We start from the raw sequence: 15,359 nt of genomic DNA on the forward strand, positions 1-15,359 counted from the left end.
AGAAAAAAGCAGCAGTGTTATGGGTGTGTAAGCATCACCACGTTTCTATATGAGAAGTTATTTACCAGCTTTATTCACCACCAAGCCCTCACAACCATACACAGAAACCAAAAGACCAAGATGTCACCATGCATTAAGAAGAGGTGCATTTCATTCAACTCTGCAGAATTTGAAAAGCCGGACTAAGAAATTCATCTAGCTGTACAGCTACAGAATATCTTGAACTGCAGGATAAAGCCTCACTCATGAAGAAATATCTCATTCTCCTTGTTCAGACAGCAACTCCAGAAAGGGGGAGGGGGTTACCTTTTGACACCAGCACAGTCTTACAGTGAAAGGAAACAAGTTTCTGGGAGCTCCCAGATAATGATAACTAGTACACACCATTTCTAAAGATGGTTTTAAATCTAAAATATGCCTGCTAGAAGCTATCAAAAAAGCACCTGCACCAGAAAAGAAAAACAAGTTAAAGTTAGTTTCAGGACTTGCAGAATACATGTTGAAATATGTCAAAAATCTTGCAAACTGAGCGAGTAACCTCGGGGACCTGGTAAATGACTACATACATTTTACATGACAGGAATAACACCAATCATCTTTTGAAAATATCAAAAAAGCTATACTCACAGCTCCGTTCTTGTGCCATTTTGAAGCCAGTAGAAAAATCCTATTTAACTACAGGTGCCAGATACATGGGACTAGGAGCCACTTTATCGCAAATTAATGCTGGCAGGGAAAGAGTTCTTACTTTTGCTACTTGTGCCCTCACTAAATCAGAACTGAACTATTCAGTTGATGAAAAAGAAGTCCTCACATGTTTTTGGACAAGGAAGCCTTTTACATTTTTAGGTTTCGACCTAAGCGAAGAGCTGCGCACTTGTGCGCAGCTCTTCTGCACAGGAGAAATCTAATGAGTATAAGTAGTGGCTTTGAATCCGCCCCTGTCTTCCATTGGCTAGCTCCATAAATGGAGGCTAGCCATTGGAAGACAGATCTGTCCGTCATGGCCGGACCAGATTCGTGGCCGTTACCGAGAATTTTTCTCTTTTGGCCCACGTCAAAGTGGGCGGGGCTTTTTGTACACGTCTCTCCCCCTGCCTGTCGGTCGCTCTGCCACTGTCTCTAACTATCCCCCCTTGCAGTCCGCATGGAGCCAAGAAACGTAAGCTATTCCCGTTGATGTGATTGGTACATCTTTGCACATGGGCAACTTTAAGTACAGGCACTGCTATCCCGATTCCAGAGGAGCAATACACTGCTCATCATGTGCAACACCAGAAGTCTGTCAGCATAGTATACCCCCACGGACTAGCGCCAAGGTGACCATTTCTTTTAAAACACAGTGCCCGTAAAGATTGGCATCAGCGTTTTAAAACACTGCAAGCTGAAGATGGCCATATGGTGACGCCTAATTTTGCTTGCAGGGTGTATTACCGAGAGGACAAGGCAAGGTGAAGGCTTCGCTATTACTGGAGCCTGGCGGGTAGTAGGGCAGAGAGGTCAGGCAGTTGTTACTCAGTGTGAGCCTCTGCACATTCTCCCGACAGCCTATCTCGTTCCAAATGACGAAAACAACCACAAAAAAAATGCGTGGCATAAAACTTTTTGTCAAGTTGTTTTACTATTTCAAACCGGGTTTAACGCTCGGGGTGGACACCGCCTGTTTCACGAGTTGCTTCTGCTGTTCTCGTTTTATGGAAGCTTGCAGGTGCTGTCAGCTAGGGGGCTGGCGACCTGTGCTTCTGTGAATGCATTTATGGCGAACATTTGTGTCACTGTGTGCATCATAGCTAGATCGATGTATGAACTGTGTGAAGTGAAGCAGAGGCTGGTAAATATGACGAGAATGTGCCTTCTGCCCTGGACGTGATGTACCCGGGCTCGTGGAGAAACCAGCGGACATTTTAAGTGTACTGCAGTGCACTGGTATTGCCTTGGGGTATTTTACCAGATAAACTGTTTGTATGATTTGACGTTTCTCTTTTCAAATGGGATCGGAGTTCACATCTCATAGTGTTGAAAGCCTTTATCATAGTAGCCCAGGTTTTAGGTTGAGGTAAATAGAGGAATATAGGTTTAAATAGCAGCAGGGCTGGTTCAGCATTTTGTCTGGTAAAACTGGTGCAATCAAATGTCCTGAACCGAACCATATAGAAACATTCACTGCGCATTTTATCTCATCGCTTGGTAAAATTTGTTTTATTTATTGCACTTTTGCCATCTCCCGAGTGTGTGAGGGCTTTGTCTCCTCAGTGCACCTAGGACTGTCACAGTGGCCACTTTTGTTAGCGTGCATGGGGTCAGTGACTATCCTTACTGTATGTGTTGCTGTTGGCAGACGATTAAGGCTGGAGGCTACGGACTGAGAGGTATGCGTATGTGAATGTGTGTTTATGAATAGGTGTGAGTTATGTATGAGTGAGTGTGTTTATGTATAGGTGTGAGTTAGCTTGGTCGGGTGTGTGCATGTGGCTTTTATTAATTGGTTGTGTGTAAGCATGTGCATGAATGTTTTATGACTCAGAGGGTATGTGGAACTGGTAGGAGATTATCAGCAAGACAGTGAAACCTTCTTAAAGCTATCTGTGGGAGAATACACATATGTGCAAGTTGTCTAATTAGGTTTGAGGGTGTTTACAGGTGCTTTGTGACAAGTGAAGAGACCATGGCTATCAGTGGAAACAATGCCAGCACGTAGAGAATTGGGTGATGTTTAGTCATGTTATGCATGAGGCAGGCCCTAAATTTGATAATTGCTAATGGAGGCCTGGGTAACTCAAATGTGTTGTAAAATGCACCAACTGGCACTTATTTTGAAGTTAGCGTTTCCTCAAAGGCAAAAATACTCCTGGATCCTCTGAAAGTAAGGTGACTTGCACTTTTGCTCGGTCTAATTTGAGGAAGAAAATTACGCCACACCTCTTTCAAAGTTCAGCAGCCGCCACTGATGTAGCCTTGTGAAGCACACTCTCGCTGAAGGTGACACAGAGAACGCAGCAGCTCTAGACAGGGCACATCACTCAGGGCAGCTCAGTAGGTTGACAGCCTGACGCAGAGCTCTGCCTAGTGCCTAAAGGTCCAATTGTCACGTACTCGCCAGCCCTTGCCGTCCCTGTTTACAGCACTAAGAGGAACTTATGTGGAACTTCATGCCAATTTGATTCAGTTTGCCCCAGCTCCCACCCATTACTACGGAGGACTTGATGCATGTCCGTGAAAGGGGAAAAAGGAGTCCCATTTCCAGAGAAGCAGTTCACCCTTGGGACCCACATATCTGTCAACAACAGAGCCCTGGGATGAGATGCTTTTCTTCATTTATTCACGGCCCAGATATGAAGAACCCCGACCCTGCTCCGAGCAGTGCGCCCCGGTATCACTGGCATCACGAGGAGCAGATTCTGATGGGGAGTACAAAAGCACACAGCAACAGGGAGGACACTATCTGCCGCCTTAAAACACCGACATTGACCCAAAACGCATTAATATCCAGTGTTTTGTCTCTCCCCTTCAGATGCTCGTAGCTCCTGTGTTGTGACACTCGTTTAGTGTAGTCATTTTCAGTTTTAGAACACATACGTCCTTAGCTAGACCAGCCTATGTAGCCAAAGTAGTTTGCATTGCAGATCCTGTAGTTTTCCTTTCCTACATGTCCCAGCATGCAGTGTGTTGACTTGAAAGGCAGGAAGGAATGTGACCACATCACGTTATTTCACCTTTAAATTGCCGACAATCCCATAAGTATTGTGGTTCATTTCAAAACACACTCATCCCTTTAACTTTATTTTGTGTCCGCCAGTTTACCAGGGCCAGACATTTCCCACGGCCGCTTTCTCCGAATGTTTGTAAAAGAGAACACCATTGTTTACACACAAGACGAGAAACGGATTATGCAGCAGATAATGTGTGAGTATGTAAACCAACGTGTCGCAGAGTAACTTCTATGAAGCATAAAACAACCGATCGGCATGCGCAGTGGCAACAAACAACCAGAACCCGGGGACTTTGAGATGGCTTCTTGGATTTGCGCCACTGGTTTTATACCAGCATCACAAGTCCTGTGTTCAGGAGCGAAGCTATTAATGTGCGGCAGGTCCAGTGGCACCGGGGCCGAGATTGTCCTTTTTTTGCACCAGGGTCCCACTAGTTTGTGTTTTTACCCACGCCTTTGACCCTGCACCCACTCCCCCCCACACTTCCCATACTTTTTAATGCACTTCGACCTTTGATGACATGGTAGGCGCATCCTTCGTCACATGGCTTCTCAGCGCTAGCACATCCCACTGACCTGCTCTCCCACGAAGCAGGCCCATCCCTGCATGTTTATCAATCCCGGAGGCGGTGCCTGTGAGAGCCGGGATGAGCTGGAAACAACCCACACCTGCAGTGTGAGAGACAGTGTGTATGAGAGACAGCAGTGTGTGTGAGAGAGACAGCAGTGTGTGTGAGAGAGACAGCAGTGTGTGTGAGAGAGACAGCAGTGTGTGTGAGAGAGACAGCAGTGGGTGTGAGAGAGACAGCAGTGGGTGTGTTCAAGGCAGAGTCATCAGTGTAAGAGACAGCAGTGTGAGACCTTTTATTTATGTTTTGGTTTTTGAAACATAAATAAAACAAAATATTTTCAATGTCAATAGCACAAACTTGCGTAAATACATGACTTATTGCATTGAAAATGGTGCTGGTGCTGGTGCTGGTGTCCGCCCCCCCCCCCCCCCCACCCCCGCTCTTCCTGGTTGTGCTGGTGTCCGCGTCCCCCCCACCCCCGCTCTTCTTCGTTGTGCAGGTGTCCGTCCCTCCCACCCCGCTCTTCCTAGTTGTGCACGTGTCCGTCCGCCCCACCCCCGCTCTTCCTGGTTATGCTGGTGTCCGTCAACCCCCCACCGCCGCTCTTCCTAGTTGTGCTAGTGTCCGCCCCCCCCTTACCCGCTCTTCCTGGTTGTGCTGCTGTCCGTCCCCCCCCACCCCAGCTCTTCAAGGTTGTGCTGCTGTCCGTCCCCCCCACCCCCGCTCTTCCTGGTTGTGCTGCTGTCCGTCCCCCTCACCCCCGCTCTTCCTGGTTGTGCTGCTGTCCGTCCCCCCCACCCCCGCTCTTCCTGGTTGTGCTGCTGTCCGTCCCCCCCACCCCCGCTCTTCCTAGTTGTGCTGGTGTCCGTCCCCTCCCACCCCGCTCTTCCTAGTTGTGCACGTGTCCGTCCCCCCCACCCCCGCTCTTCCTGGTTATGCTGGTGTCCGTCAACCCCCCACCGCCGCTCTTCCTAGTTGTGCTAGTGTCCGCCCCCCCTTACCCGCTCTTCCTGGTTGTGCTGCTGTCCGTCCCCCCCCACCCCAGCTCTTCAAGGTTGTGCTGCTGTCCGTCCCCCTCACCCCCGCTCTTCCTGGTTGTGCTGCTGTCCGTCCCCCTCACCCACGCTCTTCCGGTTGTGCTGCTGTCCGTCCCCCCCACCCCCGCTCTTCCTAGTTGTGCTGGTGTCCGTCCCCTCCCACCCCCGCTCTTCTGCGTTGTGCAGGTGTCCGTGCCCCCCACTCTGTCTGTGTGAGAGTGGCTATGTCTGTGTGAGGGTGACTGTGTAGGTGGCTCTGTGTGTGTGAGGGTGGCTCTGTGTAGGTGGCGCTGTGTGTATGGGTGGCTCTATGTGAATGACTGTGGGTGGCTCTGTGTGTCTGTGTGGCTCTGTCTGTGTGGCTCTGTCTGTCTGTGTGTGTGTGGCTCTGTGTGTGTGTTTGTGCTCTGTGTGTGTGTGCAAATGCAATAGGTCTCGCATTTGTGAGAGATTAAGCTATTGGCATTGTAAAGGACAATGCCATTTATTTATCTGTTTTCAAAACCAACACATAAATACAAAATTTGTCATTTACAATGCCAATAGCTCTAACTTTTACAAAGGCGAAACCGTTGCATTGTAAATGCTTGTTTAACTCTATGATCCACAGAGCTGAAACACGCGAATTCGATTCAAAACCAAGACGTAAGAGATTTCGGATCTTTTTTTGACTCTCACAACTTTCACATGGGCAGGAATGTTTTTAAGGTGACAACCTAACCTTACACTCTATCAGCACGAACTCCCACGTACATAACTGCACATACCCCGCTATACATAACCCATCCATTACAGTTACTGACAGGGTACATGTTTATGTTTACAGTGTCCTTTCCCTGATGAAGGGACAAATAATGGGCCCGAAATGCATTGGATCTGTTTAAAGGATTGTGTTATTTGTTGAAAATCGACAAAAAACGGACTATTAAATGTCCTATATGGAGTACTTTGGTTAATTATCTTCTGAAGAAAAAAGACAATATCTGAATACATAAAATACTGTGTGAATCCTCTGTCTTTGGAGAGGAGTAATTGTGTGCACATAAGGATGGAATCTATCTTGCAGTCACACAAGCATCCTTGTTATGCAACTTTGCATGTAATGTGAAATGCTGGTCGTCACATCTAACAGTTAAACAGGACGTTTAAAGATCACTGCACCAATTTGCTAAAACTTTACATGGCAAGGGAGATTGGAGTCATGGTATCTCGAATATATATCAGGTTTTGATTATATAGCCCATAACGTACGCATGGTCATACCAAAGCATTGTGAAAAGGAACATAGTTTGTTTGATTATGCAGACAAATTATATTCCTGTGACAAATTCAAGCCATGAATGTCACTGTAGATGCTTTTTAGAATATAGTCATCTCTGGATGTGCCGAGACAGACTGCCACGCTCCAGATTTTTTAGAGTCCACAGGGAAGCATATAGCTCAAAATTGAGTTTTATCCACTGCTCCGTGGCAAAACAATTCATGCCCTGAAACTAAGCACTGTAGGTCACTAAAAAATCATTGTGGACTAGTCTATGATCGCTAACTGGATTTCATACCAAACAACACCCATTGATCTGTAAACTACTACATCCATCACCATCAACGGCACAACAAAGTAGAAATCTCAAGTCCAGAAGCAAGGGTACTAACTAGTGCAGGTCTGAAACTTCACACTGCACTGGCAGTTGTGCCATTCTCCCCTTTGCTGAATTATCTAACGAACCCACTGTTATCGCCTAGAAGAATTTAACTGATGTGATCCCACTGGCGGTCATTGTGTGCTTTTGTTGCGCAGTAACATAAAAAGATGATGAACGGAATGTTGAACATTGTCAAACATTCACCACCAGTTGCAGATCTGGGTTTAATCCATCGTTATTTTGCTCGCCACGCCACGCCATTCCAGTTTGGACCCATCCATATGCAAATCAGCCGTGACCCTGTTCCCCATGGGAACAGTCCAGCTCGAACTGTCAGGCCAGGTCCTCCCTGGACTAGAAAACAAGCATCCTGGGGCTGGTTTCAGGGTATCACCCCTCGTTAGCCAGGCTAGCTTTAAACCGGTGGCTCAGCGAGCACGGGACCCAAATCTGAGCATACCCTTCCACCTTAGGGTGAAAATGTAACACAAAAAGATGACAGACGCAATGTTAAACATTGTCAAACATTCACATATCTGGTTTGAATCCATTGTTATTTTTATCTCATTTTGCTTTTGTCACCCTATCCATGTTTACTGCTTCAGACAGGTTGCTGATAGCGAAAAACTGCACACAAAGAATTTCAGGCATATTTTGGATTAAAGCTTTGTAACTGTTCAAAAAACATGCATGTGTTCACGGACTTTTTTGCCTACTCTTTATCATATTTCCAGACAATTTCATCTTATCATGTTTCCAGACGAATTAATCACAGTTATTGCTCCAGATAAACTCACAATTAAAAATGGAACCTCCAAGCATCACTGAAATAGATACGCAGTCTCCAACCCTCTGCCGTACCTTCACCCCCCTTGAACATCCTTAATGACTGGAACCCAATCTCCACTGAGGACACCATCCGCCTGATGAACTCCATCCACTCAGGACCCCCCACAGACCCATGCCCTCACCACATCTTCAACAAAGCAGACTCCATCATAGCACCACACCTCCGAGACGTCATCAACTGCTCCCTCAACTCCGGCACCTTCCCAGAAAGCTGGAAACACGCCGAACTCAGCGCCCTTCTGAAAAAACCCACAGCTGACCCCACCGAACTCAAAAACTACCGCCCCATCTCGCTCCTTCCATTTCCGGCCAAAGTCATCGAGAAAGCTGTCAACAACCAGCTCGCCGCCTTCCTCGAAGCCAACAAATCCCTCGACTCCTCACAGTCCGGCTTCCGAGCCAAACACAGTACTGAGACCGCACTCATCGCAGCAACAGACGACATCCGAACTCTACTGGACAATGGAGACACAGTCGCCCTAATCCTCCTCGACCTCTCAGCAGCCATCGACACAGTCTGTCATAACACCCTGTTACAACGACTCAGAAACATCGGAATCCAAGGAAAAGCACTGGAATGGATCACCTCATTCCTTGCCGGAAGAACTCAGAGAGTACGCCTCCCACCATTCAAGTCAGAGGCCACAGAAGTCATCTGCGGCGTACCACAAGGATCTTCACTCAGCCCCACCCTCTTCAACGTGTACATGAGCCCCCTCGCGACCATCGCACGCCAACACAACCTCAACATCATCTCCTACGCTGATGACACTCAACTGATCCTCTCACTCACCAAAGACCCAAACATCGCCAAAAACAACCTACATGAAGGAATGAAAGAGGTAGCCGAATGGATGAAGAATAGCCGTCTGAAACCGAATTCAGACAAAACAGAAGTCCTTATCTTAGGTACCTCCCCCTCCGCCTGGGACGACTCTTGGTGGCCAGAGGCCCTTGGAAAAGCACCCATCCCGAAGGATCACGCACGGAACCTAGGCGTCATCCTGGATTCCTCACTCTCGATGACCAGACAAGTCAGATGAAGTCTCTTCATCTTGCTTCAACATTCTTCGTATGCTCAAAAAAAACATTTCGCTGGATCCCCACCGAAACTAGAAAAACGGTCACCCACGCACTGGTTACAAGCCGCCTGGACTACGGAAACACCCTTTACGCCGGCACCACCGCAAAACTTCAGAAAAAACTCCAACGCATCCAGAACGCATCAGCCAGACTCATATTAGACATCCCGCGTAAAGAACACATTTCTGGTCACCTGAAAAACCTTCACTGGCTCCCCGTCAATAAGAGGATAACTTTCCGCCTCCTCACCCACGCACACAAAGCTCTTTACGAACTTTGACCCGATTGCCTCAATACACGTCTTTCCTTCTACACCCCCCCCCCTGCCAGCTGCGCTCTTCCAACCAAGCCCTCGCTGCTGTTCCCCGCATCAACAAAACCACCATGGGAGGAAGATCATTCTCCTACCTAGCGGCCAAAACCTGGAACTCACTTCCCATGCACCTTCGCCTCACTCAAAACCACCTAGCATTCAGAAAGCAACTTAAAACCTGGATATTCGAGAAGTAATTCCCCACCCCTCTTCAAGCGCCTTGAGACCCTCTGGGTATGTAGCGCGCAATATAAATTTCTTGACTTGACTTGCAGAAAAGTTATATGCAATGCTTCACATTAAATCACAAGTATGGAATCCCCACAAATTAGAGCAGAACTATATGTGTGCAAAGCAGCCTCTCTTCCTAGAGACATTCTTTTCAGGGCAATGTTTTTTTTTTACATTTTGGGTGTCATGAACTGGAAAAGTAAGGTTATGTCCTCCTCACCAGGTGCGACATCCAGCCTGGTTGAAGCGAGAAGTCAACTTAACTTTAAAAAGTGTTAAACTCACTGCTAAGCGAGACTTGAGGTCTGTTGGAGACAATAGATATAAAAACCTTCCCCAGACTTGGACAGTAAAGAGCTTTCCTCTGAAAAGAAAAGTCACACCTGTAACTATACGGTGTGTCCTTCTCACAGTAGCATAGCTCGCTGTTCCGATGACAACTTCACTACTTTCTTACAGTTAAAAGGTCTGTCCAGAGAGATAGTCTCTTGGCCTTGAACCTGTATTTTTTGGGCAGCCATCTCACTTACATTAGTGACTATCTGCAACACTGTAGTAATCTGAGCAGAGGATGAGGCACTGTTCCAGCTTCATTATGTTCATCTATGTACTCTCCCCCACCACTTCCAAGGTTCATGTCTATGGGAGTTTCAGGCAATGCTCTGTCTTGCTAAATGTATTGCCAGAGATTTAGTAGTACAGAAGCAATGAACAATTAGCATGAGACTCCCACAAGCTGCAGGTGAACCACGTCCCTGCAGACCAGGTTTTTAAGACCTGGCACAGAGTACGGACAGGCAAATTTGGGGTACGCCGAAGGGACGAATAGCGATCTATGGGCTACACTTTCATGTCAAGTCCACTAACTTGTTTTGTTAAATGGTGCCAGATATAGGCTGGATGGGTACAATAAGTCTCTCGGTCGTTTCGTCACACTTTTGTATTTTCACAACCAATGGAGGCATCAATGCTCGGTTGGGATTCAGAAATCAACTGACACATGTTATTGTAATGGGTGTCCAGAGCGAGCTGTTTGCTGGGGCAGAAGCTCGGAGCAGATAGGCCCTCCATCAGGTAAGCCCTGGAGCATTGCAAGTCCCCCAGTAATTGGGCTTTGAACTTTCTCAAGGTAGGCTTGTTTTAGTCCAGACTGCAATGATCCCCAGACTATTTGGCCCTGCATTATTTCACCCACAATGAGCCACTTTAGAATAAAGGTCCAAGAACATGCAGCACCCTGCGTGCATAAAATATGCATTTTCCTTCTCCTGGTGGCAATTAGTGCTACGCCAATAAATACACGAAGGTTAAATAGGAGTCTCATTTTTGCACCCTGCCCTCCACCCACCTGTATGAATGCCTGAACTCCAAATTTCGGAGTCTGCACGCAGCAAGCCAGGATCCTGCTGACAGTTTCAGCTCACTTCCTAATTGGCGAGTACAGTCGCTAATCATGCCAAACACCTGCCTGTTTCCTAGCAGGATGTCTTGGAGGGATGAAGGGGTGGTCAGTTGTGGGTAGTAGCCAACTACTGTAATGCTTGGCTTTACCAAAGGATTTGACTAACCCATGCCTCAACGTACTGGGCGAACTGATACAAAAAACAACGGTTCACAGAGGACTTATTTAGAACATATTTCACTGAATGCCTTTACATAGCATATATGTTAATAAAAGTAATTATGATAATCTGCTCCTGAATGGCTAGAAGATACGTTCTCATGATTTGTTCCTTTGGTGACATTTTCATCCATGCATTGTAGAAATTATGTTCTAAATAATTCACAAAGCACTGGTGTTTCTTTTTGTATCAATGTAAGTACCCTTGGTTCCTGATCAGGTTATCTGGTTAACCTTTGTGTAAGATTGCGACAACATTGTGGGGTTCTGAAAGGTAAAACCTTGTTAAGTAAGTTCAAGTAAACTTTTTAGGTATTCAGTAAGGCAATAAAACTAGAGGATGGAGGAGTGCAGCACATAAGCAGACTTGCAACAGCAAGAAACAGAGATAATTCTGGAATCCAGTCTCAGGGAAATATGAGATTAAGCTAATGGAAGTTAAATGAAGGGGGACAGGTTGGGAATGAAAATCTTAAGAAAGTAGAAAAAATGCACAGGACAAACGCATGTGTTCTGTGTTATTACAGGAAGGGAAGAAGGGTTTAGTAGTGTAGAAGGGATCATTTCAGAGGTGGGCGAGACATTAAAAGCTCGAATCAGATGTCTGGCTCTCACTCAGCTCAAAGATACCGTGGACACTAGAGTTCAAATCAAGTCAAGCTTTTATATGGCTTTTGCCTGCGACGTCATGCTTGCAGAATGCAAGACATAGCATTAATCTTTAACGGAAAAAGAACATGGTAGCAATCTAGTTACTGAGTTGTACAATGTGAAACTATAAAAACTGGGATGAATCCTGGCTTCTCTGCTTTATCAAACTGTGTGATACTAGGTGAACATTTTATTTTCTTATTTCATCAACACTTCTTTTTAGGTTTCGCCTGCACAGCTCTTGTGCTGGGCTTTTGAAATCTCTTGTATTTAATATATCTTAAAATGGGGAGCTTATTAGTTCCCATGGCTGAATTACTGTGTTCATTCGCTTTTGTGTGGAACTTTTTTTGTTAACTTCCCCTGGCTGCACGCATTACCAACACTTCTAAAGCTATTCACACTATTTAGGCACCGATTCACTTTAATGATAACATCTCTTCCCACAGAAAAGGCATGGGCAGACAACTTCCAACTGTATGCTGGAATGCTTGCTTTTTAGTACTTGGTCGTGTAAATCAGATGCTTTTGCCTTAGAACGTTTGTGGCATTTCCTATTCATGCCCTCAGTACCTTTCTTTGCACTTTGTAGGCATTATCAGATTGATTTCTCAACTTAATGTATTTGGTCATTACGATCAAATTTTAAATACTGAAATAAACATTGCAAGTTACAAATAAAGTTAATATCCAAGATCTATGCTAAATGTTACTACTAAACAGGTAGCCACAAGTGCAGTTACCTTGCAGACAACAGAGTCCTTATTTGAATGGTGCAGCAAGTGCAGTAGCACCAGGCCCAAAAGTTGTCAGAACTCATCTAAACACATAATATTGTTATATTTGACTGCTAAACAGGCAGTCACAATTACAGTTGCCAGGCAGTTAAAGGGACTTGATTAGAATGGTGCAGCTGCACCTGGGCCAAAAGCTCTAGGCACCCAACTAAACACCTAGTATTGCTGTATTTTACTACTAAACAGTCAGTCATAATTGCAGTTACCTTGAAGTTGAAAGGGTCTTGGTTTAAATGGTGCAGCAGGTGTAGTGGCACTGGGCCAAAAGTTGTCATAACTCCACAAAGCACCAAATCTTGCTATGTTTTACTAAACAGACAGTCACAAGTACAGTTACCTAGCAAGCGCTGGGGTCATGATTTCAATAGTACAGCAAGTGCAGTGACACCAGATCAAAAGCTCCAGGTACCCATTAAACAATGATTATATCTATATTTTACTGCTAAACAGGCAGCCACATGTCAAGTTATCTTGCAGGCAACAGGGTCATTATTTGAATGGTGCAGTAGCATCGGGACACAAGTTGTCAGAACTCTAACCACCTAATATTGCTATATTTTACAACTAAACAGGCAGTCCCAAACGCAGTTATCTTGCAGGCATAATTTGAACAGTGCAGCAGGTGCAGTGGCACCGAGCCCAAAGGTTATCAGAACTCCTCTAAACACATAATATTGCTATTATATCAGTTAATTCTATTATTTCCCACCGTCATTTTATTTTTCTAAATGTTTCTATTACTTACCTGCACTATTAATTAATTAATTAATTGCAGGTTTATATAGCGCTAGGATCGACTCCCGGAGGAGTATCTCCGCGCTTCGACCGCTGCGAAACCCTTCCTGGCTTCCCTGAGAGATGGTCCCTTAGTGGGTATCTCCAGGGTGAGACCAGGCATCCCCGGCAGTCTGGTGGGGCCGTTAGTGAAGATGAGGCAAGCTAATGCCCAGAGTTGCCGAGTGTGATCGCTGATCAGAGTGGGCACCGAGGCGAGAGAATTATCGAGTCCGCTGACCCTGGTCCAGAAACCTGCCGCGTGGGGAATCGAACCCTGGTCCCGGGCCGTCCTCTGCTCTCGGGTCTGCCGCCTCTAACCAGTGAGGCGCACTACTTCACTACTATACCACTAGTAACAGCACAATACATTGCATTTTTGTACATAAACAAGTCATAACACCTTCACAGACTTTCCGATATTTATATTGTACAACTACTGACCAAGCTACAACTTACAACAAAAACTGCCTATTATTAATCACATAGACGAAACCTGATGCATTTATCGATGCTTGTTTTCATTATCACATGCAAGCACATTCAAATACATGTGTTCAGGATACGCGCTGTTGAAAAACCTTGTGTTTGATTTAACAAAATCTAGGCCACATAGAGAGTACACATGACAATAGACTTGGCTTTTAGTTCCCTAATGGCATCGTCATTAGGGTGAGGACAGGCATGAACTTTTTAAGTCCATGTTCAAAAACTATCACTTTTAATAAATGCCTCTCGACCTTGAAACAGAAAATTATATTTCAAGGTATAGCGCGTCCAGATTTTAAAGAAATATTATTTCTTCAAAATTTAAAAAAAAAGTGTATCATAATTTCATATGACATTTGTAACACGATTTACACATGCAAACATTTTCAGGGCTCTCCCGTGTCAACACGGGTCTTCCTGCCAAGTGTCGGTCATGTTGACATGATGTGATTATATAGTTATGCACTTTACATTCTGCTTTTGTATTCATATTCAATTGCTCCGGGTTGCTTTTTTTCGTTATTTTTTTAACAAATTATTTTGGGTAGGGTGATGTGTGTAGCAGGTGGGTATGTTGATATACAATGTGCAGTCCCTCTTCATTATTAGTGTTGTCCACCTTAATAGAGTAGCGAAATCGTGGTGTTCTTTGTAGAAAGCTGTCAATTAAATTGTTGGGGCGCTGTTGGACGGCGAGTTGGTGGAGGAGCCACTACCGGCCCGGTGTTGTAGTCCTGAATACAACTTTGGAAACAACTCAAAACCTGGAGAGTCCTTTCTATACGAATGCAAATGCACACACTATTAGTACTGCGACTCTGTGCAATGTCTCATTCTGGGCTGCGTCGTCGGCCATATATATATGTACACTCGTTTTATTCCCCAAACTTGCAGGGCTGAATAATACTAGAAACGTACGGACTAATAAACACGGTGCACGCATGCACAGCTCTGTTTGCACAATCAATGTAGACCTGCTGCCCTTACAAATGTGTTTTTTTTCACTTTGAAGTTCCACACGGGGCTGAATAAAAATAGAAACAATCTACAACACTACTCACTTTTGATTTTCTTTATCACCCCTAGGCTCCTCTCTACGCCGCCCGCTGTTCTGTAAAACCATCTTTGCTCTACCCGCCAAATCTTTCAGCTTCTGTCATTAGTCCATCACGTGGTCACTACCGGGTCTCACACCAACCAATCAAGCTACTGAATGTATAATCAGAGTCCGTTGTGAGTGGGAGATGTTAGGTGACCTACGATTGGAACAACGAGAGTACTTCAGCCAATCATAGCAAGACGCTGGGAATTGGGAAGTGTTGATTTGCTATGAGATCCGCACGTGCCCCTGTCTAAGCCGTCATGTTTGGTACCGTTTCTTCTGTGTTTGTGGTAGCTTTAGACCGTATACCTGAGTTGAGTTTACTCGTATCCGTTCTTAACACGTTTGTCTCGTTCTAGCAGGCTAAGAGGCACAAAGGAAGGAAGGTGACAGGGTTAGCGCCTTTGGCGGTGAAGAGCGAGCGCTGTTTGGTTTCTGTGACGGTCTGTTTATGACTGATACCTGGAGCGGACGTTTTGGTTGCTGTC

General features: G+C 45.5%; 1 protein-coding gene across 1 annotated transcript in view; it reads right to left on the minus strand.

Moving 5' to 3' along the window:
- Positions 1-14,924, minus strand: part of POLE (DNA polymerase epsilon, catalytic subunit) — a 300,678-nt gene extending 285,754 nt beyond the window's left edge. Inside the window, exon 1 of the mRNA XM_086943189.1 lies at positions 14,831-14,924. Coding sequence (XP_086799315.1) covers positions 14,831-14,892 — 62 coding nt within the window. The 5' untranslated portion in view covers positions 14,893-14,924. The remainder of the gene's footprint in view (positions 1-14,830) is intronic.
- Between the last annotated feature and the right edge of the window lie 435 nt (positions 14,925-15,359).

This window comes from Lissotriton vulgaris, chromosome 11 (assembly GCF_964263255.1).
Source record: "Lissotriton vulgaris chromosome 11, aLisVul1.2, whole genome shotgun sequence".
Lineage (NCBI taxonomy): Eukaryota > Metazoa > Chordata > Amphibia > Caudata > Salamandridae > Lissotriton > Lissotriton vulgaris.